This window comes from Dryobates pubescens, chromosome 31 (genome assembly GCF_014839835.1).
Source record: "Dryobates pubescens isolate bDryPub1 chromosome 31, bDryPub1.pri, whole genome shotgun sequence".
Taxonomy (NCBI): Eukaryota; Metazoa; Chordata; class Aves; order Piciformes; family Picidae; genus Dryobates; species Dryobates pubescens.
Window position 1 is genome coordinate 3,071,917 of NC_071642.1, and position 25,137 is coordinate 3,097,053.

The 25,137-nt window shown below is 54.0% G+C and overlaps 3 protein-coding genes across 6 annotated transcripts in view; 1 reads left to right on the forward strand and 2 right to left on the reverse strand.

Moving 5' to 3' along the window:
* Positions 1–650: 650 nt before the first annotated feature.
* Positions 651–2,855, reverse strand: MICOS13 (mitochondrial contact site and cristae organizing system subunit 13). Its single transcript, XM_054175178.1, has 4 exons — positions 2,738–2,855; positions 1,765–1,921; positions 985–1,036; positions 651–883 (listed from the first exon to the last, which is right to left on the reverse strand). Exons 1-4 carry the CDS (start codon positions 2,764–2,766, stop codon positions 786–788), a joined length of 336 nt encoding a protein of 111 aa, XP_054031153.1. The 5' UTR covers positions 2,767–2,855; the 3' UTR covers positions 651–785.
* Positions 2,856–3,015: 160 nt separating this feature from the next.
* Positions 3,016–11,504, forward strand: HSD11B1L (hydroxysteroid 11-beta dehydrogenase 1 like). Its single transcript, XM_009900592.2, has 8 exons — positions 3,016–3,160; positions 4,812–4,985; positions 6,091–6,221; positions 7,801–7,912; positions 8,557–8,648; positions 9,809–9,902; positions 10,089–10,254; positions 11,166–11,504. The coding sequence occupies exons 2-8, from the start codon at positions 4,901–4,903 to the stop codon at positions 11,344–11,346; spliced, it is 861 nt and encodes a 286-aa protein (XP_009898894.2). The 5' UTR covers positions 3,016–3,160; positions 4,812–4,900; the 3' UTR covers positions 11,347–11,504.
* A 3,623-nt stretch (positions 11,505–15,127) lies between these two features.
* CELF5 (CUGBP Elav-like family member 5) overlaps positions 15,128–25,137 on the reverse strand; it is a 40,104-nt gene continuing 30,094 nt past the window's right edge. For 2 of the 4 annotated variants that reach the window (XM_054174792.1, XM_054174791.1), the window contains exons 5-13: positions 24,146–24,225; positions 22,967–23,113; positions 18,795–19,026; positions 18,116–18,262; positions 17,841–17,903; positions 17,670–17,753; positions 16,494–16,637; positions 16,232–16,396; positions 15,128–15,241 (exon numbers count right to left, since the gene is read on the reverse strand). In XM_054174792.1, the coding sequence (XP_054030767.1) occupies positions 16,269–16,396; positions 16,494–16,637; positions 17,670–17,753; positions 17,841–17,903; positions 18,116–18,262; positions 18,795–19,026; positions 22,967–23,113; positions 24,146–24,225 (1,025 nt within the window). In that variant the 3' untranslated portion in view covers positions 15,128–15,241; positions 16,232–16,268. The remainder of the gene's footprint in view (positions 15,242–16,231; positions 16,397–16,493; positions 16,638–17,669; positions 17,754–17,840; positions 17,904–18,115; positions 18,263–18,794; positions 19,027–22,966; positions 23,114–24,145; positions 24,226–25,137) is intronic. The other 2 variants (XM_054174793.1, XM_054174794.1) reach the window with 1 other exon arrangement.

Sequence of the window (25,137 nt, forward strand, 5' to 3'; positions counted from 1 at the left end):
CCCTGAGCCTCCTCTTCTGCAGGCTAAGCAACCCCAGCTCCCTCAGCCTCTCCTCACAGGGCTGTGCCCCAGACCCCTCCCCAGCTTTGTTGCCCTCCTCTGGACATGTTTCAGCAACTCAACATCTTTCCTAAACTGAGGGGCCCAGAACTGGAAAAGTGCCTGGGACACAGGCACTGCCCACAGGCTGAACAAAACACAGCAAGGGAGAAGCTTAAAAGCTTCTTGTGACTTGCTGGAGTTTGGCATCATAGATTTCTAAGCTCCCTTCTGCTGCACACTGCCACAAACAGCAAGCACTGCAACTGCTGCTGGTGGCTTCCAGTTGTGTGCCACGCCACAGGAGCAGCTGGGAGCAGCTCTTTGTCTGCCAGAGGCACTCCCTCCTCAGGCTTCAAATCAAGTCTTTTAAATCTTTATTCTTTAAACACTCTTACTGCCTTGGTTTTGGTTTGGAGGGCATTTACCTCCAAGATGAATCCAGCTTCAGAACAGTCTCTTTAGTTAGCAAGCCTGGCAGCCTCAGAACACGAGCTGCACCTCAACACCTGGCCACCACCTCCTGACCAAACTGCCCCACCACCTCTGCTGCAGCCTCTGAGCACTGCTAAGACAGGAAGCAGCTCTTGCAGTCTGTGTGCTAAAACCAGCCCAAATACAACTGGAAGTTCCAAAGTCCTTTATTGTAGCCCTTGCATGGCTGAGCTGCATTCTAGGGGGCTGGACTCTCCCTTATCCCAAAGACAACTCAGGATGGAGAGCGCCACGGGCCCTGGAGAACGTTTTCATTTGACAAGGTCCTTCACATACTTCCAGCCTTCCACAGTGTACTCACAGGCCCTGGTGGGAGCTACAGACAAGGCAGATATAACTGTCTGCACTCCTGCAAGGAAAGCAGAGAAGAGTTAGCCCAAGCAAAGCATGATTCAGCCCAAACTTCTTGGCCTCTTGCTCTTTTCATGGCTTGCTGAGGAGCTGTTTTACCTTTATTCCACGAATCAGAGGGGGAAAAGTCAATTTTTGGAATGGGTGGGAGCTAGAAAGAGAAACAGAAGATAAAATATCAGCACCTGAGGGGCTTTGCTTAGGATTCACATCACCTTGGAGAAGTCTCTGCATCTCAGATAAATCTACTTAGGTGCCTGCTCTCCCTAAGTCTCCAAAGGGATCAGGCCTGAAGTCTGCACTTTGCTCTTTGCCTCAGTATAAAGCAGGGGCAGAAGGCAGAACGTTTTGGTGCTGCTGAAAAAGTCCTCTCCATGGCCATCTCCTATTAGCTTAGAACAGGCTGTGACATGCAAAATGCTTTTCAAACCTGCAGGGAAGGCTTCTCCTGTTGGGAGGCTTTTAAAACACTTAAGAGTTACTCAAAGAAAAGGACCTCTTCAGGTCATTTAAATTCAACTTGATGAGCTGCCAGCAGCCTGAGCAGCTGGGAGGAGAAGCTTTCCATTTGTTTAAGCATGTAGGATCCTAAAGAACTTTAGAAACACCACTCCCTGGTGAAATCCATCCCAGAGCATGCTTGAAATCCCCTCCTTGGCTCAGCTACCCTTTCTCCTGCGCAATGTCCCTCCTGTACACTCTACATTTATATTCTCCTTCCACTTCAATCCCCTTCAAAGTATTCTCAAGGTGAAACCCAGTTTCCACAGCAAAACTCCCACCAGCATCACTGGAACCAGAATATCTCCTCCAGGTTTCCCTTTTCCCCCATTCAGAGGATGTGTTTGCTTTGCTGTGTTCCATCTGCACAGTCCTTACCTCCCAGCCTACGTAACTTGTCCACTCCTGGATAGCTGGAGGCAGTGCTTCCTGAGCTTTCCTGAGGGCTTCTGCACCTTGTGTGCCGCTGCCCAGCAGCCCCTGATCATATGCCACATACACAGCAGCTCCAGCCAGGCCTCCTTTGATGACAAACCTGAAAGAATCAAGAGCAGCAACAGTTCGCATTCTGACTGCCAGTGTATCCCTCCTGGTAAGTTATGACTGCCAAAAGCCAAGGAGACTCCACAACCTCTCTGGGCAGCCTGCTCCAGGGCTCCAGCACCCTCACAGTGAAGAAGTATCTCCTCGTGTGGAGGTGGAACCTCCTATGTCCCAGCTTCTACCAATTGCTGCTTATCCTATCACTGGGCACCACTGAAACAAGCCTGCCACCTCTCCTGGCTGCCCAGGACAGTGGTGGAGTCCCAGTCCCTGGAGAGTTTTCAAAGCTGTTGCCGAGGGCCATGGTTTAGTGGTGAGCTGGCAGTGCCGCCTTAATGGTTGGACTCAATGGCCTCTTCCAACCAAAAGGATTCCATGATTCTACTAAGTATCTGGGGGGAGATTTTCCTGTTCAGGATGCACTCCTCTCTGCCAAAAGCGCCCTTCACACCTTCCCCCTTCCAGCGGCTGGCGGCGCAGAGCGGGAGTTGCTCCCTCCGCAGCCCAGCGCCCTTGGCCAGCCCTCCCCCTGCTTATTCAGGCTCGCCACAAGACCCCCCGCAAGGCTCCGACCGGGGACACCCAGCGAAGCCGCCGGCCGGAGGCCACGCCTGGAACGGGGGCAGCCGCGGTCAAGGGCGCAGCGCTGCAAGGCCGGGCGCCGGCCGGGGCCCGGCGCAAGCAGGCCCGGGGGAGCCGGGGCGGACGATCCGCACCGGGGCCCGGCGAGCCGCGGCGGAGGAGCGGGGGGCGCGAAGCGGGCGGCGGCAGGGCCGAGCTGTGCGGACCGAGAGGAGCTGGGACTCACTTGACGACAGGGAAGAGCCTGGCGGCCATGGCTGCGGCGGCTGCCGCGGGGGCCTTCGGGAGCCACTCTCGTCCGGCAGCGCGGCCCTGGCTCCGCCCTCTCCAGCCAGGCTCCGCCTTCTCCCGCCTGATCCCGCCCATTTCCCCGCCCACTCCTAGCTGGCTCCGCCTACTTGTACCGGGGCGGGCGTGGGCAGAGCCAGGTAGCGCCAGGCACAGCGGGGCGGGAGGGACTGCAGCGGTGCTGATCCCTTAGCGATGGGAGCTGCTCCGTCGCCGTTCAGGGTCTGTTCTCCGGGCTCCGCTTCTTGCCACCAGTGTCTTGCGTCGTGACATGCGGGCAGGCGGTTCCGTGCTGCGCTTCTCATCAGGGCTATCGGGCACCGGAGCGGCAGGGCGGTCGGTGGTGTCCCCATCCCTGGAGGTATTTCAGAGTCGTGTCGATGTGGTGCTGAGGGATGCGCTTGAGCCAAGGGCTGGGCAGCCGATGGTCATGGAATCATAGAATGGTTTCGGTTGGGAGGGACCTTTAAGCTCATCTAACTCCGACCCCTGAGTTCCAACTCTACCTGCTTCAAGAATATTATCTCACAACCTTCCAGCTCCCGAAGCTGCCATTCACACTTTTACCTTCTCCGGATCCCAGGTGTGCAAAGACCGTGATCATCTTTGTACCTTGGATCGATCACTTCCTTCTCGCACTAATTATTAACCTTTTCATGATGGGGTAGGCTGGTGGTTGGACTCAATGATCTTGGAGATGTTTCCCAGCTGAAACAGTTCTATGATAGAGGAAAAAAAAAAAGGGGGGGGAAGGGGAGGGAGGGGAAAAAGCTGCGTTTTAAACAATGGGACAATGGGAACAATGAGAGCTGATAAAACGAATTTTGCAAAGGGAACTTCTGGAACTGCTGCAAAAATGCTTTTTTTCAATCCTTCCTATGTTCCCTGGATCTGCTTCTGGCTACCAAAGGATTTGTGAAGCCAGAGAAAAGCTTAGAAAATACAGGAAAGAATCGTCCTGGGTGAGCTGGCTACGTGAATGCTATTCCTGAGGTTCAATCCTGACTTGGGGTTTGGCTTTTCCTTTTGCAGAAAGTCCTGCAAAAAGATCAAGTCCTGCCAAAAAAAATAAACCCCCCACACCCCCCCAAAGAAAAAAAATCCTGCAGGACATTCCAGGACTATGTGCTAAAGAAGCTGGAGTGCAGAAATAAAACCTTCCCCTCTTCCCCCTGCTTTGTGAACCATTTTACCCACCTAACAGCACATCTCACCACAATCTGCCTGCACAACTGCCTGTTGTAAACCTTTGTGAACAGCTGCAGGTGATTTATTGTTGCTATTTTTTTAACCATTCATTCGTTTTGCTGTTCAGGTTGGATAGATTTTTAACACACTTTTGGGTTTTTTTAACACCAATTATAGCTGTGAGACTCTGGAGCAGAATGCAGCAATGCAAACTGCAGAAGGCTTTTTATTGGTCGAAGGAGGCTCTCAGGTTGTTTTAAGTGAGGAACTGGTGCTGACTCCACAAGTTTCTGTGGAGTTTTCCAGCTGGGGCAAGCATTGTAGAAAGGATTCCCCCTCGGGCCAGTTTGTTCAGGACAGACTGAAAACCTGAGTGGCTGTCCTGGAGGACATGAAAGCAGCAGTTGAGCAAGGCAGGAGGCTGAGATCATCCCTTCAGCTTTCTCCAGCCTTGCTCTCTGCCCTCCTTGGATCCCTTCCCCTCCTATGAAAGCAGGTTTCACTGTCTCCAGACCTGCACATTTACATCTCTCCTCCTGCCAAGGTTACCTCTCTGAATAGGGAGCTGCACTTTGTGGCACAGCCAAGCCCTCACTGTTCTTAGGCAAATGCAAACCATTGGGAGGGCTGTGGGGTTCCCACCCTTCAGCAGGGAAGCAGCAATCTCTTTGCAGATTCTCATCAAAGTCTTAATTGTCTCTGCCTTCCCTGTCTTGCATTCCTGGCAACACTGACTTTGGCTCCCAGGGGAGAGACTTCCTAGGTGGAATCTCAGTTCCTCTCTTGCATGCAGGACAGAAAAGGACTTTATGTGCCTCTTGCAGGTTGGCTTCCAGCATCAGAAGAAGGAGCTCACAGCATTTTGACTGCAGTGCTCAGCTTCCAGACCTTGTTGTTCACAGCTTGGAGGAACATGAAGCCAATTGGAAAAGTGCTTTGTGCTACAGGGCTCCTAGTTGGGCTCCTAGCTTACTACTGGCAAGACCCTTTTAACCCAGGTAGGCTCAGCAGAGAGGTCATTCCAAGCTGGATTGTAAATTATCTAACAGCAGGGGCTGGATTTCCAGACTCTAACTGCTGGCCTCGCTCCTTCCTGTAGTCTTTTGGTGGCCCCAGAGCAGTGAATCACAGAATGTTAAGGGTAGGAAGGGACCTCAAAAGGTCACCAAGTCCAACCCTCCCCTGCCAGAGCAGGGTCACCTAGGGCAGGTCACACAGTGCTTCATTCCCAGAGAAGCTTGAGACAAAGAGGAAGACAAAATGTTCCAACAGCATTTCCAAGGAATCCTGCTGCCTGTGTGGGGAGAAATTACACCTGCTTTGCCTTGCTCTTGGTTGGATTTGATTGCAAACTCCTTGGGGGTCAAGAACCATCCCTGTAGGTGTGCAGTGCCCAAACTGGTGGCAAAGAGTTAATGCTATGCAGAAGGGCAGAGTCACAGAGGCTGGTTTGTGTTGTGCAGCTTTTCACAGTGAAAACCAACCTCATCCTTGGAAGAGGCTGCTTTAGGAACCCAAACAGAGTTGTAGAATCATAGAAGGCTTAGGTTGGAAGGGAGCTCAGATCATCTACTCCAACCCCCTGCCATGAGCAGGGACACCTCTCAGCTATGCTGCTCGAGGCCTCATCCTGCCTGGCCTTGAACACCCCCTGGCAGGAGGCATCCACAGCCTCCCTGGGCAGCCTCTTCCAGAGTCTCACCACCCTCATACTGCAGAACTTCCTAAGTTCCAGCCTAACCCTGCTCTCCTTCAAACCATTCCCCCTTCTCCTGTCTCTAGACACACTCAGGAAAAGTCTCACTGCAGCCTTCCTGCAGGATCCCTTCAGCTACTGGAAGGCAGCTCTAAGATCCCACTGGAGCCTTCCTCAGCCTATCCTCACTGCAGCTGGGGCTGGGCATTGTTCTGGGGCATTTTTAACTGTTTTCAGCCTGTTGGCAATTTGATGGCTTCTTCAGGTCAGCCCTGCCTCTGCTGCCTCTGGAGAAGCAGCAAGGTTTTTGAGCACCTTTGTGCTTTAGCTCTCTGCCAGCAGTTAAGGGCAGCTCCTCTGGTGCCTCCTTTTACTTCCTTTGTTATGTTTTCTTCTCTTTCCCAAAGAGAGCTTGGCTGGTGCTCGTGTCCTGCTGACTGGAGCCAGTGCTGGAATTGGAGAGCAGATGGCTTATCATTATGCCAGATTTGGGGCTGAACTTGTCCTGACTGCTAGGAGGGAAGCTGTGCTGCAGAAGGTAAGGACTCATGGCTGGACACAGAACCATAGAACCAATAAGGTTGGAAAAGACCTCAGAGATCATCAAGTCCAAGCTGTCACCCAGCACCTCCTGACAACTAAACCATGGCTCCAAGTGCCACATCCAATCCCCTCTTGAACACCTCCAGGGATGGGGACTCCACCACCTCCCTGGGCAGCACATCCCAATGGCCGATTACTCTCGCTGGGAAGAATTTTTTCCTCGTCTCCAGCCTAAACCTCCCCTGGCACAGCTTCAGACTGTGTCCTCTTGTTCTGGTGCTGGGTGCCTGGGAGAAGAGACCAACCCCCACCTGGCTACAACCTCCCTTCAGGGAGTTGCAGAGAGCAAGAAGGTCTCCCCTGAGCCTCCTCTTCTCCAGGCTAAGCAACCCCAGCTCCCTCAGCCTCTCCTCACAGGGCTGTGCTCCAGACCCCTCCCTAACTGGCTCATGTTCAGCTGCTGTCAACCAGCACCCCCAGGTCCCTTTCTGCCTGGCTGCTCTGCAGCCACTCTGACCCAATCCTCAGACCCTCGGTGCAGCCATGGAGCTATGAGAGATGAATGCTGCTGGGGTCTGGATGCTGCTGGGGTATTGTGGTGGGTTGAAATCACCCCCTGGGGTGGTTTTAGGTAAATACTGCAGCAGTAGTTTTGTAAACACTGTTAGATTTTTCTACCCATTCATTGCATTTCATTGTAGCTTGCAAGTTCTGCTTGTAAATACAGCTGGGCTGGGCTGGCAAAGTTAATGTTGGGGGTGGGATTTCACCCCCCACCCCACCCCACCCACCCAACTGATTTGGAGACTTAGCCCCAGAATTGTGGTTCATTTGGGAGCAACTGAAGCTCTGTGGTGCTTGTTGCCATGGTTTAGTTGATTAGATGGTGCTGGGTGATAGGTTGGACTTGATGTTCTCAAGGTTCTCTTCCAGCCTGGTTTATTCTATTCCTATTCCTATTCCCATTCCCACCTCTATTCCCATTCCCACCTCTATTCCCATTCCCACCTCTATCCCCAACTATGCAATGCAATGACTGTGTACAAAAGAGACAATACTGACTTGCATTTACAACTTATAAACAACACAACCCCCACCCTGGACAAAACCAGGGGGGCTACTAGTGGCTCCCCTCTCTCTCTCTCTCCACTTCAACCCCTGGACAAGAGAAAAGCAGAAAAGCTTGGTAGTACTTAGCCACAGCAAAGAAATGCAGCCAAGGTCAGCAAGCCAGCAGAAGCAACCAGCTGCTACTGCTACAGCCCCTTACCAGGTGCTGTGGAACACCAAAAGAACTCCAGAAGTGTTCCCCTGAAGCAGGCTGTCTGCTTTGGGGCTGAATCTTGATCCTCTCCCAATCTGCAGGCTGCTAAGAGTTACTTCTCTTTGACTAATTAACTCTGGGTGCAGAATGAACTCTCTGGGGGCTAAACAGCAGCAGGTGGAACATTAAAGTCTGTCTGTGTCCAGAACTGGCTCTCACTGCCTGTACCAAGGGGGAGACCCCCAGTGCCCTCAGTTCTCTTCATCCCACTCCACATTGTTTCACCTTTGGCTGTGTCTTCTCTTTCAAGGTGATGGAGAAATGCCTGGCACTTGGAGCAAAGAAAGTGTTCTTGATCCCTGCAGATATGTCTTCCCCTTCAGAGCCTGAGAAGGTGGTGGAGTTTGCTGTCCAAAAGCTGGGTAAGCATCTTGGGCATCTCTTCAGCTTTCAGCTGTACAGAAAGTTCTTCTTGCAGTCCTCTTCTGTGTGCCTTGAGGGGGGCTGAATGGTGATGATCTTTTGCCTCTCCAGCTTGGCTCCTCTGGCTCAGACATTAGTCAGCATTCTCTGCTCTGCTCACCATCCTTTTGTCCAGGAGTTGAGTGTCTTCATTCATAGAATCATAGAATCCTTTAGGCTGGATGTTAGGGAGAAGTTCTTCACAGAGAGAGTTGTTGGCCATGGGAATGTGCTGCCCAGGGAGGTGGTGGAGTCACCATCCCTGGAGGTCTTTAGGAAGAGACTGGATGGGGTGCTTGGTGCCAGGGTTTAGTTGATTAGATGGTGTTGGGTGATAGGTTGGACTTGATGATCTCAAAGGTCTCTTCCAACCTGGTCTGGTCCATTCCATTCCATTCCATTCCATTCCATTCCATTCCATTCCATTCCATCCCATTCCAACCAAAACAGCTCAGGGATTCTCTATTTCATTTCTCTTTGTGCTGAAGCACTTCTGAGGGAGCAGCTGGTGGGCTCAGCCCTCCTGCTGAGCTGCAGAGCTCCTTGCTTGGTGGTCAGGGGATGGTTTCTCTGCCTGAGTGGTTGTCTTGACTCCTCTCCACAGGGGGGCTGGATTACCTGGTGCTGAACCACATCGGTGCCAACCGCTTCCAGATGTGGGCTGGAGATGTGGAATTCACTCGCTGGCTGATGCAGGTGAGGAGGAGCTCAGCTGGAGCTGGCTGGGTCTGGTGGGTCTGGCAGAGCTTTGGGAAGCTCAGAAACAAGTTCCTGTCTGGCAGTGGCTGAGGAGAAACTTTCCATTTCATTTGGATTTCAAATCGAATGGTTCGGAGGCGGCGGCGCCAGACAGGGGTTTGGCCCCGGGGCTGATGAAGGGTCTGGAGAACAGGACTGGTGAGGAGGAGCTGAGGGAGTTGTGGTTATTCAGTCTGGAGAAGAGGAGGCTGAGGAGAGACCTCATTTGCTCTCTACAGCTCCCTGGAAGGAGGCTGCAGGGAGGTAGGGGTTGGGCTCCTCCGCCTAGTCTCAGGTGATAGAAAGAGAGGGAATGGCCTGGGATTGTGCCAGGGGAGGGTTAGGTTGGAGAGGAGGAACAATTTCTTTGCTGCAAGAGTGGTCAGGGATTGGAAGAGGCTGCCCAGGGAGGTGGTGGAGTCCCCATGCCTGGGGGTGTTCAAGAAATGTGTGGCACCTGGGGCCATGGTTTGATGGTGGTGGTGGTGTTAGAGTGACAGTTGGACTGGATGATCTTAGAGGTCTTTTCCAAGCCAGACAACTCTGTGATTCTGTGATTGTCTGGGAAGAGCTTCACAGAATCACCAAGGCTGGAAGAGACCTCAAAGATCATCAAGTCCAACCTGTCACCACAGACCTCGTGACTAAACCATGGCACCAAGTGCCACATCCAATCCCCTCTTGAACACCTCCAGGGATGGGGACTCCACCACCTCCCTGGGCAGCACATTCCAGTGGCTAAGGACTCTCTCAGTAAAGAACTTTCTCCTCTTCACTTCTCTCTGTCCTTACCTCCCACTAGCCCAGGACAGCTCAGGGATTGGTGAGCAGTCCCCAGGCACTTGTGCAATGTGTGTCTGGGTTGGGAAGGCCAACAACAAGGGGAGGAGCAAGCTCTGCAAATGCACATCACTGAAGGGCACAACACATTGCTCTTGCTGGAAGCTGAAAGGCTGAAGAAAGAATCAGAGAGATGATTCTTCTTATCTGATGTGGGCAGAAGCAAATCCAAGCCATGCTCCTTTCCCTCTCTGGCCGCTCTGCCGGCTTGCTGGCTCACCCTGACCTTCCCTCCAAAGCCTCTCTCTTCCTCTCCATGTCTGCTTTGGTCATTCCAGGTGAATTTCTTCAGTTATGTGGCACTTGCAACAGCAGCTCTTCCCACCCTGGAGAAGAGTAATGGCTCTCTGGTGGTTGTTTCTTCCCTTGCAGGTTGGTACCATTGCAGGTTGCTCCCTTGCAGGTCGGTGCCTGCCTGTGACTAGAACTAGAGGGAAAACTCTCCCGGCCAGGAGCTGGGTTGATGCAGGGTGGCAAAGCCTCTGTCTTTGCCCACATTCCCTCTCTCTCTCTGGCACCCTCCTCCTTTCCTGGTGTTTTCCATTCTCTCTTTTCCAGGGAAAATTGCCACTCCCTTCACCACTTCTTACTCTGCCACCAAGTTTGCCCTGGATGGATTCTTCAGCTCGCTGCGCCACGAGCTCATGATGCAGAAGAAAAATGTCTCTGTCACACTCTGCATCCTGGGCCTGATTGACACTGAATCAGCAATGGAGAGCACCAGGTGAGTGGTTGGAGGAGCCTGAGTGTGTCTGCAGGAACCCATCTTGGCAGCAGGCAGAAAAATGCACCAGCTGGGGCTGTGTTGAAGCTGGTGTGGCACTTCTGGATGTGCAAGGGAGCTCATCCTAGAGTGGCTCAGGTTGGAAAGGACCTCAGAGATCAGCTGCTCCAACCTCCCTGTCTTGAGCAGGGACACCTCTCAAGTAGACTCAGCTGCTCAAGTCCTCACCCAGCCTGGCCTTGAGCACCCCCAGGGAGGAGGCATCCACAGCCTCCTTGGGCAGCCTGTTCCAGTGTCTCATCACCCTCCTACTGAAGAACTTTTTCCTCAGCTCCAGTCTAACCCAGCTCTCCCTCAGCTTCCAACCATTCCCCCTTGACCTGTCTCTGGACAACCTCAGGAAAAGTCCCTCTGCAGCCTTCCTGCAGGATCCCTTCAGCTACTGGAAGGCAGCTCTAAGGTCCCCTTGGGGTCTTCTCTAGGCTGAACACCCCCAGCTCCCTCAGCCTGTCCTCACAGCAGAGCTGCTCCAGCCCTTGGATCATCTTTGTGGCCTCCTCTGGACTTGCTCCAGCAGCTCTGTGTCCTTCTTCTGCTGGGGACAGCAGAACTGGAGGCAGGGTTGCAGGTGGGGTCTCAGCAGAGCAGAATCCAGGGGCAGAATCCCCTCTCTTGCCCTGCTGCCCACACTCCTCCTGCTGCAGCCCAGCACACAGCTGCCTTCTGGGCTGCAGGAGGGCACTGCTGGCTCCTGGAGAGCTTCTTATCAATCAATGAATGCTTGGGTGCATCATGAAGGCTTTGCATGTCCACCTCAGCATGGGGGATGAGGCTCCTGTGACAGTCTGCACAGGTGAAAGCACACCAAGGATCCACTGCCTTTGAGTGATCCTCTCACTGTTTTCTTGCAGGGGCAAAGTGCACATCCCTGCATCTCCTGCCTCTGAAGCTGCTCTCGCCATCATCTCTGGGGGTGCCACACGTGTGCAGCAGGTTTTCTACCCCTGGAAGCTGCAGCAAGTCTACTACCTCTGGGTCCTGGCTCCCAGTAACCAGGTTCTGCAGAGCTACTACAACTACAGCAGCACCTAAGGGCTGCCCAAGTCTGTCTCCTTTCTCATCACATTTCCCCCATCCCAGCCAACCATCAGAACCAAGCAGGAGGGTAGCAGTGGTGGCAAAGTAACCTCAGCAGCTCTTCCTAAGACATTTTGGTCTCCCTCTTATGCTGCTCCAGCGCCAGCTCTGACATTTAGAATCATAGAATTGTTAGGGTTGGAAGTGACCTCAAAGATCATCCAGCTCCAACCCCCCTGCCATGGGCAGGGACACCTCACACCACAGCAGGTTGCTCACAGCCACCTCCAGCCTGGCCTTCAAAACCTCCAGGGATAAGGCTTCCACCACCTCCCTGGGCAACCTGTGCCAGGCTCTCACCACCCTCATGGGGAAGAACTTCTTCCTAACATCCAGTCTGAATCTCCCCACTTCTAGTTGTGCTCCATTCTCTCTCCTCCCAGCCTTCCTCCCTTCAGTCTCCCCTGTCTGCTTCCCAGCCTGCCCTGTCACCACAGACCTCCTGACTGAACCATGGCACCAAGTGCCACGTCCCATCCCCGCTTGAACAATACTGGAAGGCCACAATTAGGTCACCTCGGAGCCTTCTCTTCTCCAGACTGAAGAGCCCCAACTCTGATTTCAGTCTGTCCTCCTAGGAGAGGTGCTCCAGCCCTCTGCTCATATCACAGGATCACCAAGGTTGGAAGAGGCCTCGAGGATCATCGAGTCCAACCTGTCACCACAGACCTCCTGACTAGACCATGGCACCAAGTGCCACATCCAGTCCCCTCTTGAACACCTCCAGTGATGGGGACTCCACCACCTCCCTGGGCAGCACATTCCAGTGGCAAACTCCCCTTTCTGGGAAGAACTTTCTCCTCACCTCCAGCCTAAACTTCCCCTGGCACAGCTTGAGACTGTGTCCCCTTGTTCTGGTGCTGATTGCTAGAGAGAAGAGACCAACCCCTTCCTGGCTACAACCTCCCTTCAGGGAGTTGTAGACAGCAATAAGGTCTCCCCTGAGCCTCCTCTTCTGCAGGCTAAGCAACCCCAGCTCCCTCAGCCTCTCCTCCCAGGGCTGTGCTCAAGGCCTCTCCCCAGCCTCGCTGCCCTTCTCTGGACACCTTCCAGCATCTCAATGTCCTTCTTAAACTGAGGAGCCCAGAACTGGCCCCAGTACCCAAGGTGTGCCCTAACCAGCGCCGAGCCCAGGGCAGGATGACCTCCCCGCTCCTGCTGGCCGCACCGTTCCTGCTGCAGGCCCTCTGCCTTCTTGCCCCCCCCTTGGGCACACCGCTGGCTCACGTTTAGGCGGCAGCTGTCAACCAGCACCACCCCCCCCCACCCTTAGGTCCCTCTCATCCTTCTCTGGGCCACCTCCCTCCCTCCCTCCTTTCCTCCCTTCCCCCAACCGCCGCAGGAAGCCGACAACCCCCTGGGTGCTTTTAACTTTTAGCAAGTTAAAACTTTTCCTTTTTTTTTTTTTTTTCTTTTTATTAAATAAATTTCAGATTTTTTTTTTCATTATTATTTTTTTTTCTTTTTTTTTTCTTCTTTTTTTTTTTCTTCTTTTTTTTTTCCTTTTTTTTTTTTTTTTTTTGTTAAACCAGAGTGAGAGGAATTTTGACACCGACAAAGCTCCAAGTTAACATTGGACAGGTCGCATCGGGAACCGTGATGGAAGAAAAAAACTGCAACTGAAGTTCTCTTTCTTTCCTTCCCTTTTTTTTTTTCTTCTTCTTTTTTTTTTTTTTTTGGAGAAGGGAGGGGGTGGGGGTGGGGAAAAAGGATTTTTTGTTGTTTTTTGTTTTTTTTTTTTTCTCAAAATTAGAATTCAGTCTCAACTTCGTGGAGTTGGTTCACCTGTAGCAGAAATAAAGTACATCGGTACAAATCACGTACGGAATCGATGCCGAGTATAAAAATGGTATTTACAATAAGTAAACAATGGGACTCTAAGAAAAAACAACAGACTCCCAGCTTCAGCCACCTCTCAAGCCACCTCCCAGCCCTCTGCTGACAAAGAGATGTGAAGGGTCCTCAAAGGAAAAAAAAAAAAAACAGGAAGCGGTGCCACAAACAGCTTTCGGCCCCCGGCGGGGCAGGGAGGGGAACTGGAAGAGGATGAGAATTGGCTGAGGTTCTCCCAAGCCTCCCTTAAGCTTTCAGCAGTGGCTGCGTCAAACCTTCTTGGTGCTGTTTGGAGACACACACACACACACATACCACACACACACACACACAGAGAGAGAGAGAGGGGGGAATGTTCTTGGTACCTTATCACACTCTGGGGTACTGAAAACTAAGCATTCAGCAAGTTGGTTGGGTTTGGTTTGCTTTCCTTCCTTTGATGGAAACTTTCTTGTTTCCCAGTCTTCCAGATCCACAAGTTCGTAGAACAGGTTGGGTTGGAAGGGACTTTCAAACATCATCCAGCTCCAACCCCAACTCTAGCAGGGGCAGGGACTAAATCAGCTGGTAAAGGCTTGTGCCTTGTCAGCACAGCACCTCACCCACCCCCAGGGGAGCTTTGTTCAGTCAAGCTCTGCACTATGGGCTGTGCTCAAGTGGATGTTTATAGCTGTACCTATATATATATATATATATATGCTGCATAACGTCCCCTGGAGAGAGAGTGGTTGTGGTAACCCACAGTGCTGAGTTAAAAACCAGACTTGGAATAGTAACCCCCTTTCATCACACTCTCAGCAGCCCATCCTTGCTCTGCTTGGGAAAGCTTTCGCAGAGGGTGTGAGATGCCAGTCCTCGCCGAATTCCCACGGAGAAAACGTCCTGTCCAGCCTGGCTGCCAGAGCTGCCCCAACAGAACAGTTGTGCATCCCCTGGGAGGCTTCTGTCCCTCTGCTTCGGAGGCTTCACCTGCTCAGCACTCTCCACCTTCTCCTGCCTCGCTCAAGCAAAGGCCGAGGCGCCACGGGGAGCGATGGAGCCCGGAGCCGGGCCAGGCGCGGGGAGGCAGCGCAGGTCCTGCCGGCGGTCGGTTCGCTGTGCTTTAGCCTAATCCAGCAGCACTCCCCGAGGCTTGGGCACCAAACGCCAGGAGCTTTGTCTGCAGAAGCCCTTAGAGAGGTAAGAGGAGAGCTCTTGAGATCCTTTAACCAGGCTGGTGCTAAGGTTGGGGGATGAGTGACTCGAAGGGAGCAGCTGGCCGTGCCCTAACCCCGGAGGTATGTTCAAGTTCTCTTTCCTCCTTGCCGAGGCTGAGCCTCTGCTCTCTCTGTCCGTCCGCAGCATCCTCTCCCGAAACGTCCCAGGCCCGGCTGCGGGGCTTGCCGAGAGGACACTGTTGCAAAGGCAAACACGCCCCTTGGCACTTCTCCAAGGCCTCTTTTTGCAAGGAGGAGTCAGTCCTCTCCAATGGAAAAAAAGTTTGGTCCTGTGAGCCACTTTAAAAACAAAAAATAGAGCCTGTATATATATATATTTATATTTATCTAGGGAAGGGCCAGGAGGTGGGGCAAGGAGGGAGGAGGGATGGAGCTAAGTTTCCATACATCACTGCAGTAACCTAGAGACACACCAGTGGGGTTGGTTGGTTGTGGGTGGTTTTGTTTTGTTTTCTTGGTCCATGTACTCCATGCAGACCCCCAGGAGGAAGAGCTTTGTGCCCCCAAGGGCTGCTGGTTTTCTGGTCCCTTTGCTATGCACCACAAGAGCAGCAAACACGTTGAGTCCATCGTGGCAAGAATCTTCCTGCTGGGCAGATTTTGAGCCTTCTCTCTTTTTTGTTTTGAGTTGCAAGTTTTTGAGGGGGGGAGGAAGGAGGGGAGGAAGAGGATAGGGTGGGGGGTGGGTGGGGTGGGGGAGAGGAGGAGGGAAAGGGTGATGTCAAAAGAGTTGATACATTTACTGGCCTCTCTGTAAATCAACCTGAAGCAGAAATTCTTCCTCTGGACTTTGCCTTCACCTGCACAGAGAAAGGGAGGGAGGGAGGGAGGGAGGGAGGGAGGGGATTGGGAGATTAGGAGCAAAGCTGTGCAAAGGTCAGGCTCCAAGCGGCTGGTGCTTAAACGGGGAGAAAACAACAATGACCCTAATTAGGAGGGACCAAGATGAGCCCTCCCTTGCCTGCCATCTGTCGGCTGGTAGGAGCTGGCTCCGTGACAGGCAGCTCTTACGCGAGGCAGCTCTCCCGTGGCCCTTCAGGGTCTCCTGCTTCCTCTGCTTGGGATCCTCACAGCCTGCCCCTGCTCACCCTGGAGAGCATTCTCTGCACGCTAACCTCAGCTGGGAACACAACAAATAGGGTTTCTAAACCTTCTGAGGTTTAGCAAGATGAAGGCTTTCAGGGAGTGCTCAGAAGCAGACTGCACCTTGCCTAGCCCCCAGGCAGGTAATTTGAGCCCATGTGGCTGTCAGGACCCTGCATGCACTGAAAAGGCCTCCCTGGTATTGCCCAGCCTCACCTGCAGCATCCATCCATGCTCTGCCCAGAGGCCCAGGAGCCTCAGGAGCAGCTCAGGCCTCCAGTCCTCCCCTGATCTATGCTGAGAAAGTACCAGTCTCCACCTGTCCATGCATCTTATTAGCTGGACTCCAACCCCTGGGCTGTCTTCCCACCCTGATGCTGGATCTGTTCATCATTTTCATCCAGCCCTGCTTGGCTGTCACTGCCCAGTGTCTGCTCCTGTTTAGCTTTCCCAGACCTGATCCTGATCTTGTCTCTGGCTCGGCCTTGGGCCTGCCTCCTTACCACAAAACTTGCCTGATGATCTAGAATCTGGGTTGAAACTGGTCCTCACCTCCAGGACTGACTCAGGCAGGTGCTGGAGCTAGGCCTTGGCAGGTGAGGCCTTTGTCCTGCTAGCTGCCCTCAGCTCCTGGCTTCCCACCAAGACCTGGGGGTGCCCTGCCACCGGGCAGGGCTGGGGCAGAGCTGTGCTGGTGCCAGCTTTACCTGTTCTGCAGAAGTGACTCCTGCTCGTTCACTGCTGTCAGTAGGGGTGGTTAGCATCCTTGGGTCGTTTCAACTGGACCTTCAAACGTTTCATGCCAATCTGGAAGCCGTTCATGGCCTGGATAGCAGTCTGTGCACTGGATGGGTTGTCAAAGCTTACAAAACCTGAAGCAGAGCGAGCAGGAGCAATGGAGAGGGACAGCACTGTCAGTGCCATGCCCAGTGCTTGTCCACCACGCTGCCCTTGCCCCCTGGCACTCACCAAAACACTTGCTCTGGTTGGTGGCACGGTCCATGAACACCTTGGAGGAAATGATATTGCCAAAGGGCAGAAACATCTGCATCAGCTCGTTGTCTCCAAACTCCTGAGGGAGATGGTAGATGAAGAGATTGCAGCCTTCAGGACCTGCAGGCATGAGGACAATGGGGAGGGACAAAACAAGAGAGCCCCCAAAGGGAAGGGGAAGAGAAATGGGCTCAAGCTGGAGCGCAGCACTGGAGGAGAGCCCCAGCGCTGCCTCCTTCTGTCTTGACCTCCCCTGGTTTGTCTCTTTCTCCATGAAGGGTTCTGAGGGCTCTCTAATTGCAGCTGGGAGGCAATATGCAGAGCTAGAGCTCCTGAAGAGCAGATTCACCTTCACAGCTTGTCCAGCTCCCATGTAGGGTGCTGGACACAACAGCTCTGAGTGCCTGGGTGGTGTTTTGCTGGAAGGAAATGAGCTGAGGCGACAGCTCCTTGTTCATAGCTCTGCCTGTCCCTAGGAGAGCAGCAGACACTGTGAAAGCTGCTGCTGTAGTACCCCCTGCCCACAGCTGTGCAGTGGTTGCCTTCAAGTCTAAAAGCCACAGCCCCAGCTGCAAACCCCCTGGATGGCCACACATCCAATTTATGAGCTGCCCTGGTCCTGCCCAGGCCCTTCACTTGCTCCCTGTGAGCCTGGTGGGCACAGGGAGCTGTTCCCTCACTGACACCCAAAATACAAAGCAGCAGCAGACAGAGGAATGCCTTTGCCTCCAGGCCAGTGTTGAAACAGGCTGAAAAAGAAACTCATCAAGTCAGGAAGGGTGAAGAAAGAGGACAGAAGAGTGGAGATGCTGGTGTGGCTGGTACCAGCGTGGCTCTGGCACCAGTGAAGGTGGGGAGGAAGTGCTCTTTTCCTCTGCCTGCACTGGGAAGGTGCTGACTCCACACCCTGTGGTGTCACAGCCTGGTGCTGTACTGCTTGCTGTACCCTTTGTACTTGCCAGCATCTGGCCAGGGAGAAGCTCAGAAAGTCTGCATGACCAGCCTCCCACTGCAGAGGCATGGCTGGCTCCACAACCCAGATCAACATGGACAAGGGTCAGTGCTGGCTCCTCTCTGCTGCTTCTGTGATGCTGAGGACAAGTCAGACACAAATCCCATCCCCAGCAGACACACTCATGCCGTGATCCTCACCTTCTCGCTGCTGCTGCTGCAGGACAGGAGGTGGCTGAGGGATGCTCTGAGCAATGGGGGTGATGGTGGTGGTTGGGTACACAGCTGTGGTCCAAGAAGACAGAACAAACTGGTTAGCTGAGGACATGGTCAGCCACAGAAGGGCTGGAGGGAGGCAAGGGAAGCTGGTACCTGCGTACTGCTGGACTCCTGTGAAGGCTGGGTGCAAAGTCTCTGCTACTGAAGGGCTCTGGGCTGCAGAGAAGAACACAATCAGAAGCACATCAAGGAATACCACTCCTGTGTTCTGTCTCTCTCTCTCCCCCCACCCTCTTTGCCAAGTAAGGATCAGTGCATGGCTGGCAGTGAGATAAAAAAGTGTGTGTGGGGGAGGGGATCCAGAAAAAAAAAGAGCAAGTGCAGCTCCTGAGCTCTCCAGAGGGTTTTTTTGCCCCTGCTCTCTGTACCTGAGTATGGCACAAGGCCATTGGTGTAAACTGTTTCCAAGGTTGGATGCCCATTTGGGAATGGTACCACTCCAGTGAATCCATTTGAAATGGGTGCCACCAGTCCTGGCATGGCTGCTGTTCCCAGGAGAGGTGGTGAATGGAGCCCTGCAGCAGAGCAAGAAGAGAAGGACATCTCGTGAGAGGCAACGGCCTGCAAGGCTCTGCCCATCTGCCTGGCAAGGCTGCTGTGTATGAAGCCATTCCCCCTCCTAGCTGGCACCTGGAGGTGACAGACTTACTGCTGGAGCCCTCACCAAATTAAGAGGCAGCAGCAGCAGAGTGTGCAGCACTGCTGGTGCTGGCTGCTGTCAGAGCTTTGGGACTGAGGGTTTTCAGTCCAGGCTGGAGAGCACCTGGCACGACGCAGCCCTGCTCAAGCACTGCTGCTGCTGCTGCTGGGGTCACTGTGGGGTGGGGACAACCAAGCACCTGGGGACTTCGTCCTTCTTTACAACATCAAAGAGAGAAATGGCAGCAAGGAGGAGCAGCAGCAGCAGGGCAAGAGAACCTGTGAGGGCGCAGGGAGGTTTTGCAGAGGTTTGTGCACAACTAGGTCGGGGCTGCTGCCCTCGGAGGCTGCAGGGTCAGAGGAGAGTGGCCTGATGCTGAGCCTGCAGGGGTGTGGGAACTGTTTTACCTGTGTGAGCACCGTGCTGAGTGCCGGGGCCGGAGCTCTGTGGGTGGTGAAGGACCTGCTGCGCCTTGGCCCACACCAGGCCCTCACCTGATGCTGGTGCAATGGGAGCGGCTGGCAGCCCGTTGAGACTGACGGCGCCGATCTGCTGGATGTGGCACGGGGAAAAGGCGACGCCCGGGCTCAGGTAACTGCCGTGCGAGGCGGACAGAACCGTCGTCTGCTGCTGCATCAGCTGCAAAGCAGGACCGGGCAGTCAGGGTCCCGGCCCGGGGGCCCTCCGCCGCCGCAGGCGGGGCTCGGGGAGGCTGCGCAGGGCAGCCCGGGCAGGGACCGGGGCCGCGGCCCTGCTGTGTTCCGCGGCCGCCGCTGGGGGGCGCCGGCTGCCGCCGCCGGACCCGGAGCCTCCCGCTGGCGGCTGGGACCCGCCGGTGGCCTCGGGAGCCCTGCGCCCCGCCCGGCCGCCGGCGTCCGCGCACGGAGCCCCGCAGCCGGGCACGGAGCTCCCGTGCGGCCACGGCCGGGGAGGGCTGGGCACCGCTTCCTGCTCTCCAGGCTCGGGCCGGGCGGCCCCGCGCTCCCCTTCGCCGCCCCCGCCGGGCGGCAGCCCCGAAGGGGCTCCGGTGCACCGGGAGGGAGCCCTCCCCGCTCCCGAGCTTCTGGGGTTTGGTTCTTTTTGTATTGATTGGGTTTGGATTTATTGCTTTTTGGATTGACTGGGGGCTTCTGCATTGATTATTTTTCACATCGATTGTTTTTTGTATCGATTGGCTTTGTATCGATTGGCTTTGTATCGATTGGGGTTTGGATTGATTGGGTTTTGGACTGATGGGGGGTTTGATTTTTTTTTAATTATTATTAGCTTTTGTATTGATGATTTTTTTGATTGATTGTTTTTGGATGGGTTGGGTTTGGATTGATTGGGTTTTGGATTGATTGGGTTTTGGATTGATTGGCTTTTTCAGCTCCCCCTTCAGTTCTCCCCTTCCCTTCGATCCCTGAATTCAACTTGTTGAAATCAACTGAAATGCAGGGAATAATTCACTTTTCACTTGCAGAAGAGGCACCTGGGATCAAAACCTGGTTTAAGCAGTGAAACAAAGTGCTTGCAGCTGCTTGAGCCAGTCCTGTTTCCCAGATAAGGATGAGATTGTTTTTCCCACCCCCCCTACAGCTTCTATCAGCTGTTTGCCTGCTTTCACTATCTTGTGTATTCGAATAGAGCAGAGGAAGTTTAGCTCTGACAGAGGCTGTGATTATTTCATGTGTAAATTGAGACAGTTGAAGGAAAATTCAATTAATACATTAGTACTTTTCCTCTTCTTACAGTTGGATGTAAATAAAAAACCCCAAACAACCCAGGCTCGAAATTTCTTCTTCTTCCCAGGCCAGGGACTCTGGGGACTGCTTTGGTTTGGTGAGGCAGCAGAATCCCACAGGGAGAGGGAGAGAAAGTTGTCAGGGGTATTCAATTGTGATGCAGCAGCTCACCCCAGCAGCACTCCTTCCTCTCAGTCTACTCCAACCACATCCAGAACTGTTAGCTGCATCTCCTGGGCCTGTGAGCAAGCTTGGGTGCAGCATTTACTGCTCCAAGCCCTGCACCATGCAAGCATGAAATATGTAGGGAGTTCCCCAGAGCCTTGGCTTCCCAGAGGTCCCAGCTCCCAAGAGCTGCCCCTGGCAGGAGATTTGGAGGTGCTGTAAGGAGATTCAGCACCTCCCTTCTGTCCTCACTTCCAGAGAAGGCATTGCAAGGGGCTGATACCTTCCCCCCTCTGATGAGGATGCTGCATGCAGAGAACAACTGGCTAGGACCTCTTCTCCAGGAGCAAAGAGACTAAAGATTGGGATGACACAAGAGAAGACACAAGCAGGTCTGAGGCTGCTGCATCAGAAAGACTCAGAGAACCCAAGCCAGTGGAAAGGAAAAGGAAGGAAAAAAACCTGAGTGGGAGACAGGCTGAGTCCTGAGTAAGAGGAAAGCCAAAATAAAGTCACAGAGCAGGAAGGCCAGGGAAGGATCAGAGACAAAGCAGCAAATTCACAGACACAGCTGAAAACCAAGGAGCACAGCCTAGGCCTCACTGGCTTCTTGTCATCAGCAAGAGGTTCTGAAGACTGGAGGGCACTTAAAGATTGAGTCCTGCTGCTCTCCTTCCCTACAGATCCTGGTCCATAAGCTACTAACAGCACTCACTGCCCTCATAACCTCACTGGGTGGTCCATTCCTGCCTCCTTCAGCACCACCAGTAGAAGATACACCAGAATGATCACCTCATAGCTGCCACACAGCTGAGCTAAGCTACAGCCTTACACCTCAAGCAGAGCTGGCTTGGTGGCTCAGAGGGCCGAATAGAAAGGCTTGGTCCTGGCAAGAGACACTGCTGCTTGGTCAAAAAGCAGGTCTCCCCTCCAAACAATTCTTCTGCTGGAAGCCTTGGTGGTTGGGATGCTACAGCTGCTCTCAGCCTCATGACACAAGAATCAGCACATCATTTGTGTTGGACAAAATCTGCCCCTGGTTCCCCAAACTCCCCTTCAGGCATTGCCTCTTTTCTTTTGCTGCTCCATCTTCTTGCCATCCACTTGAGTGGCCTCAAGTTGCACCAGGGGAGGTGTAGGTCGGGCATGAGGAACAATTCCTTCCCTGAAAGGGTTGTCAAGCCCTGGAACAGGCTTCCCAGGGCAGTGGTGGAATCCCCATCCTTGGAGGGATTTAAAAGCTGTGTAGATGTGGTGCTGAGGGAGATGGTTTAGTGGTGACCTGGCAGTGCTGGGGTAAGGGTTGGACTCGATGGTCTTAAAAGGTCTGCTCCAACCAAAATGACTCAGTGGCATTTGGCAGGTTCTGGGGATTCTTTGAGAGGAAACAGCCAGCAACTAAGAAATGGTTTCTTCTCTGCCATGTAGGTGGAGAGGAGACACCACTGAAGCCAGAGATGGAAGAGGTGCTCACATGTATGAGAAGAGGAGGTTTATTTGTGTCCCTTCCCCTGGACAATTACTGTCAGCATCCACTTTTGAGTTGCCTGACACAAGCATCCCTCATACCTTGAGTACTGAGCCTCCTTCCATGAGCTTTATACTCAGGGTAGCAGAGACCTTCAAGTGACAAGCATCAGGAAGACCCAAAAGCTGCTCCACCACAGCTGATCAGTGACTTATGGACTTTGGGACCTACCTCAAATGAGAGCAACAATAAAGGGCAATCACCACCATCCCTCCAAGGCAATGAGGTTCTAAGATCCAAAGCACAGCCACTCTTGCCAGGGGAGGTCAGAGTGCTCAAACACCTCTCACCCTCTGCTCCCTCTCCAGCATCCTCCAAACCCCAGGGTCATACCAGCCAAGAGAAAAAAAAATCCTGGGAGCCAAGGACAGCCCTGGGAGGCTTAGCACCTTCCTGAGAATTTCAGCAGAGATGAACACCAGGAAGCTGGGCCCAGGGCTCTCGTGGTGCTGCAAAAGCAGACAGCCATTTGTGCCACAGACCCAGAGGAAGAGTGGCCATGGTGGCAGACTGCCAGCGAGAGGGATGAGAGGCCATGGCCTGAAGCTTGAGGAGGGCAGATTGAGACTGGAGATTAGAAAGAGATCCTTAACAGTGAGGGTGGGGAGAGACTGGAACAGGTTGCCCAGGGGAGGTTGTGGATGCTCCCTCCCAGCCTTGAGCAACCTGGGCTGGTGGGAGGCATCCCTGCCCATGGCAGGGGGGCTGGAACTGGATGATCTTGAGGATGCCTTCCAACCCATTCCATCAATCTATAAACCTGTGCTGTCTGGCAGACATCACCTAGGAACCAGGGCTCTGAGCTGGCCTCAAATCAAGACAGAAAGACACTGGGGCATGCTTGCCCTGCTCCCAGACACCTCCACCAGTCTACACCAGCTCAGCCATATCCAACCTCCCTGTCACAAGCTTCCACCTCTCTCCTTGTCCCTCCCCTCCCCTCTTCCAGCAGAGAAACACACCACGACTGGGGGCCACGGAGCAAACGAAACCGGGGGCACACCAAACCAGAGGCACCTCCCAGCTGCTGGAAAAGCTTTCAGGCACTTGTTAAAAGAGAGAGAGCTCCCTCTGTGCTCTCCCAGCCCGCAGGCTCGGCTGTGCCCCACAGCAGGAGGGCAGCTCCTCCCCCCTCTCCTCCCTCCCCGCGCAGGATACTCACAGCCTGCGCATAGGCGCTGTATGGGCTGAACGGCAAGGTGAGAGATGGAGTGAAAATCCCCAGCTGCCCCACCATTTGCTGCATACGACGGAGGGTCCTCTCCTTATCTGTGTCAGCAAACTTCACCACTAGACTGGAGGAGGCGCCCTAGGCACAGAGAGAGAGAGACAGAGAGAGAGAGAGAGAGAGAGAGAGGAGACAGAGAGAGAGGAGGCAGGGGAGGAGGAGAGGCCGCGGGACAGCCAGAGAGTCAGCGGTCAGGCAAGGCAGGACGGGGGCAGAACAGGCAGCAGAGAGGAGTTTGGGGAGAGGAGCAAAAGAGCAAATATTGGCATGAAAGTGCACAGGAGCTGCCTGGAACCCGGGCTGTGCCCTTCCCCATCCGTCAGGCCGTCCAACCCTTTGCTCTCCCCGCCCCTGACGGCCTGGACCTCGCAGGGGTGCCCAAGTGGGTGCACACATGCCTGGCTGCCTCCACGGGGGGCACACGTGCCTGGCTGCCTTCCCCCAGCACGTGGTCAGCCACCAGCACCTCCTTTCCACCACCACTGAGCTTGGCTTGGCTAGGCAGAGCAGTTCCTGGCAGCTGGAAAGAAGCCTGGGCTGCAGCAACGCCCCACGAGGTGCCCCAAAATCCAGGTTAGAGATGGTGAGAGATGAGGTCACAACTGCAGCTCCACTTGCACAAGAAGGCACAGCTGATGCTACACCACCTCACACAGCACACACAGCATCCCCCATCCACACCTGGCCTGCCCCACAGACCTCCTCTACTGCCTGCACAAGAGAAGGTGGGGAGTGTGCTCAGCCCCTGCACTCCTGTCTGCTCACGTTGCTGAACTCTTAGCTTGCACCTTGCTTCCTTTTGAACTACTCCAGGTAGCTGTCTCCAAGACAAAGCCATGGTCTTGTTCCTGGGTCTCTTTTATTTAGCCTTTCTAGCTGGAAGTGCTGTCACTACCAGCCTGGACAGACAGAGATGCACACACCAGCCCAGGAGGCAGGATGGCTCCCAAGGCCAGGATGTGCACACACCACCCCCCAACCCCTCCCCACAGCCACAGGAGCTGCAGGCTGCACTGGCACCTGTCCTGGTTTTGGACAGTGAGGAGTGGCTCCTGCAAAAGGGTGATGGGAAGAGGATGAGGAAGAGGGTAGGAGCCCTGGCCTTATACTCACGGGCATTGTCTGGCTGCCGTGGAGCGCGTGGATCGCTGCCTGAGCCTCTGTGTGAGAGGAGAACTTTACAAAAGCACAGCCTGGAAAGGGACAGAAAGAGCAGAGGAGACTGCAGTGACAGGGCTGCTGCCAAAGTGCCCCTTGCACCACCATGCAAGAGGCAGCATCTGGATCTCAAGCAGGGCAAAAGAAAGCCCCCCCCCGGCCCCCAGGCAAGCAGGGAACAAAAAGGATGACTCAGCCCAAGTCCTTTTCTCCTGGAAAAAGCCAGGAAGGGTCTCAGATTGTTGCTCCCATGATACACCCTGCAGATGATGTCACCATCTGCACCCTTGCTCCTGGGTACCTCTTCCCCAGGTTCTCTGTGCACTCCTAACTGTGGCTCCAAACACTTCCAGCTGCAGAGCCAGGAGGCTCACACCAGTGATCCTGAGAGCTCAGCTCCTCATGGTGCTCTGCTTCACCTGGGGGGCTCTGCCCACCTTCCCCCATCTTCCCTGGCAGCAGACAGCTCCACCTGGCCCTGCTCCCTCTGTGCCTCTGGGGTACTTTTAGGCTATGCCTTTAAAACTCTTCACAGATCTTGAACAGAGAAGTAGTAAAATGCAAATCAATCACTGGTGGGTGCAAAAAGGGAAGCAGTGATTGCTCTAAACAATGAGCAGCTCTGAGGCCTTTTCCAACCTGGCTGATTCTCTGAATCCCATTGGAGAGTTGTCTACCATAAGAATTAGTTTGGTAAGTAATTTCTCTCTCTTCTGGCCTCTTTGCTCTGGGAGAGACTTACAGTGTGGGCAGCAGGAGCAGGGAGGTCATTCTGCCCTGTGCTCAGCACTGCTTAGGCCACAGCTTGAGTCCTGTGTCCAGTTCTGGGCCCCTCAGTTTAAGAAGGACATTGAGACACTTGAAGGTGTCCAGAGAAGGGCAACAAAGCTGGGGAGGGGTCTGGAGCACAGCCCTGTGAGGAGAGGCTGAGGGAGCTGGGGTTGCTT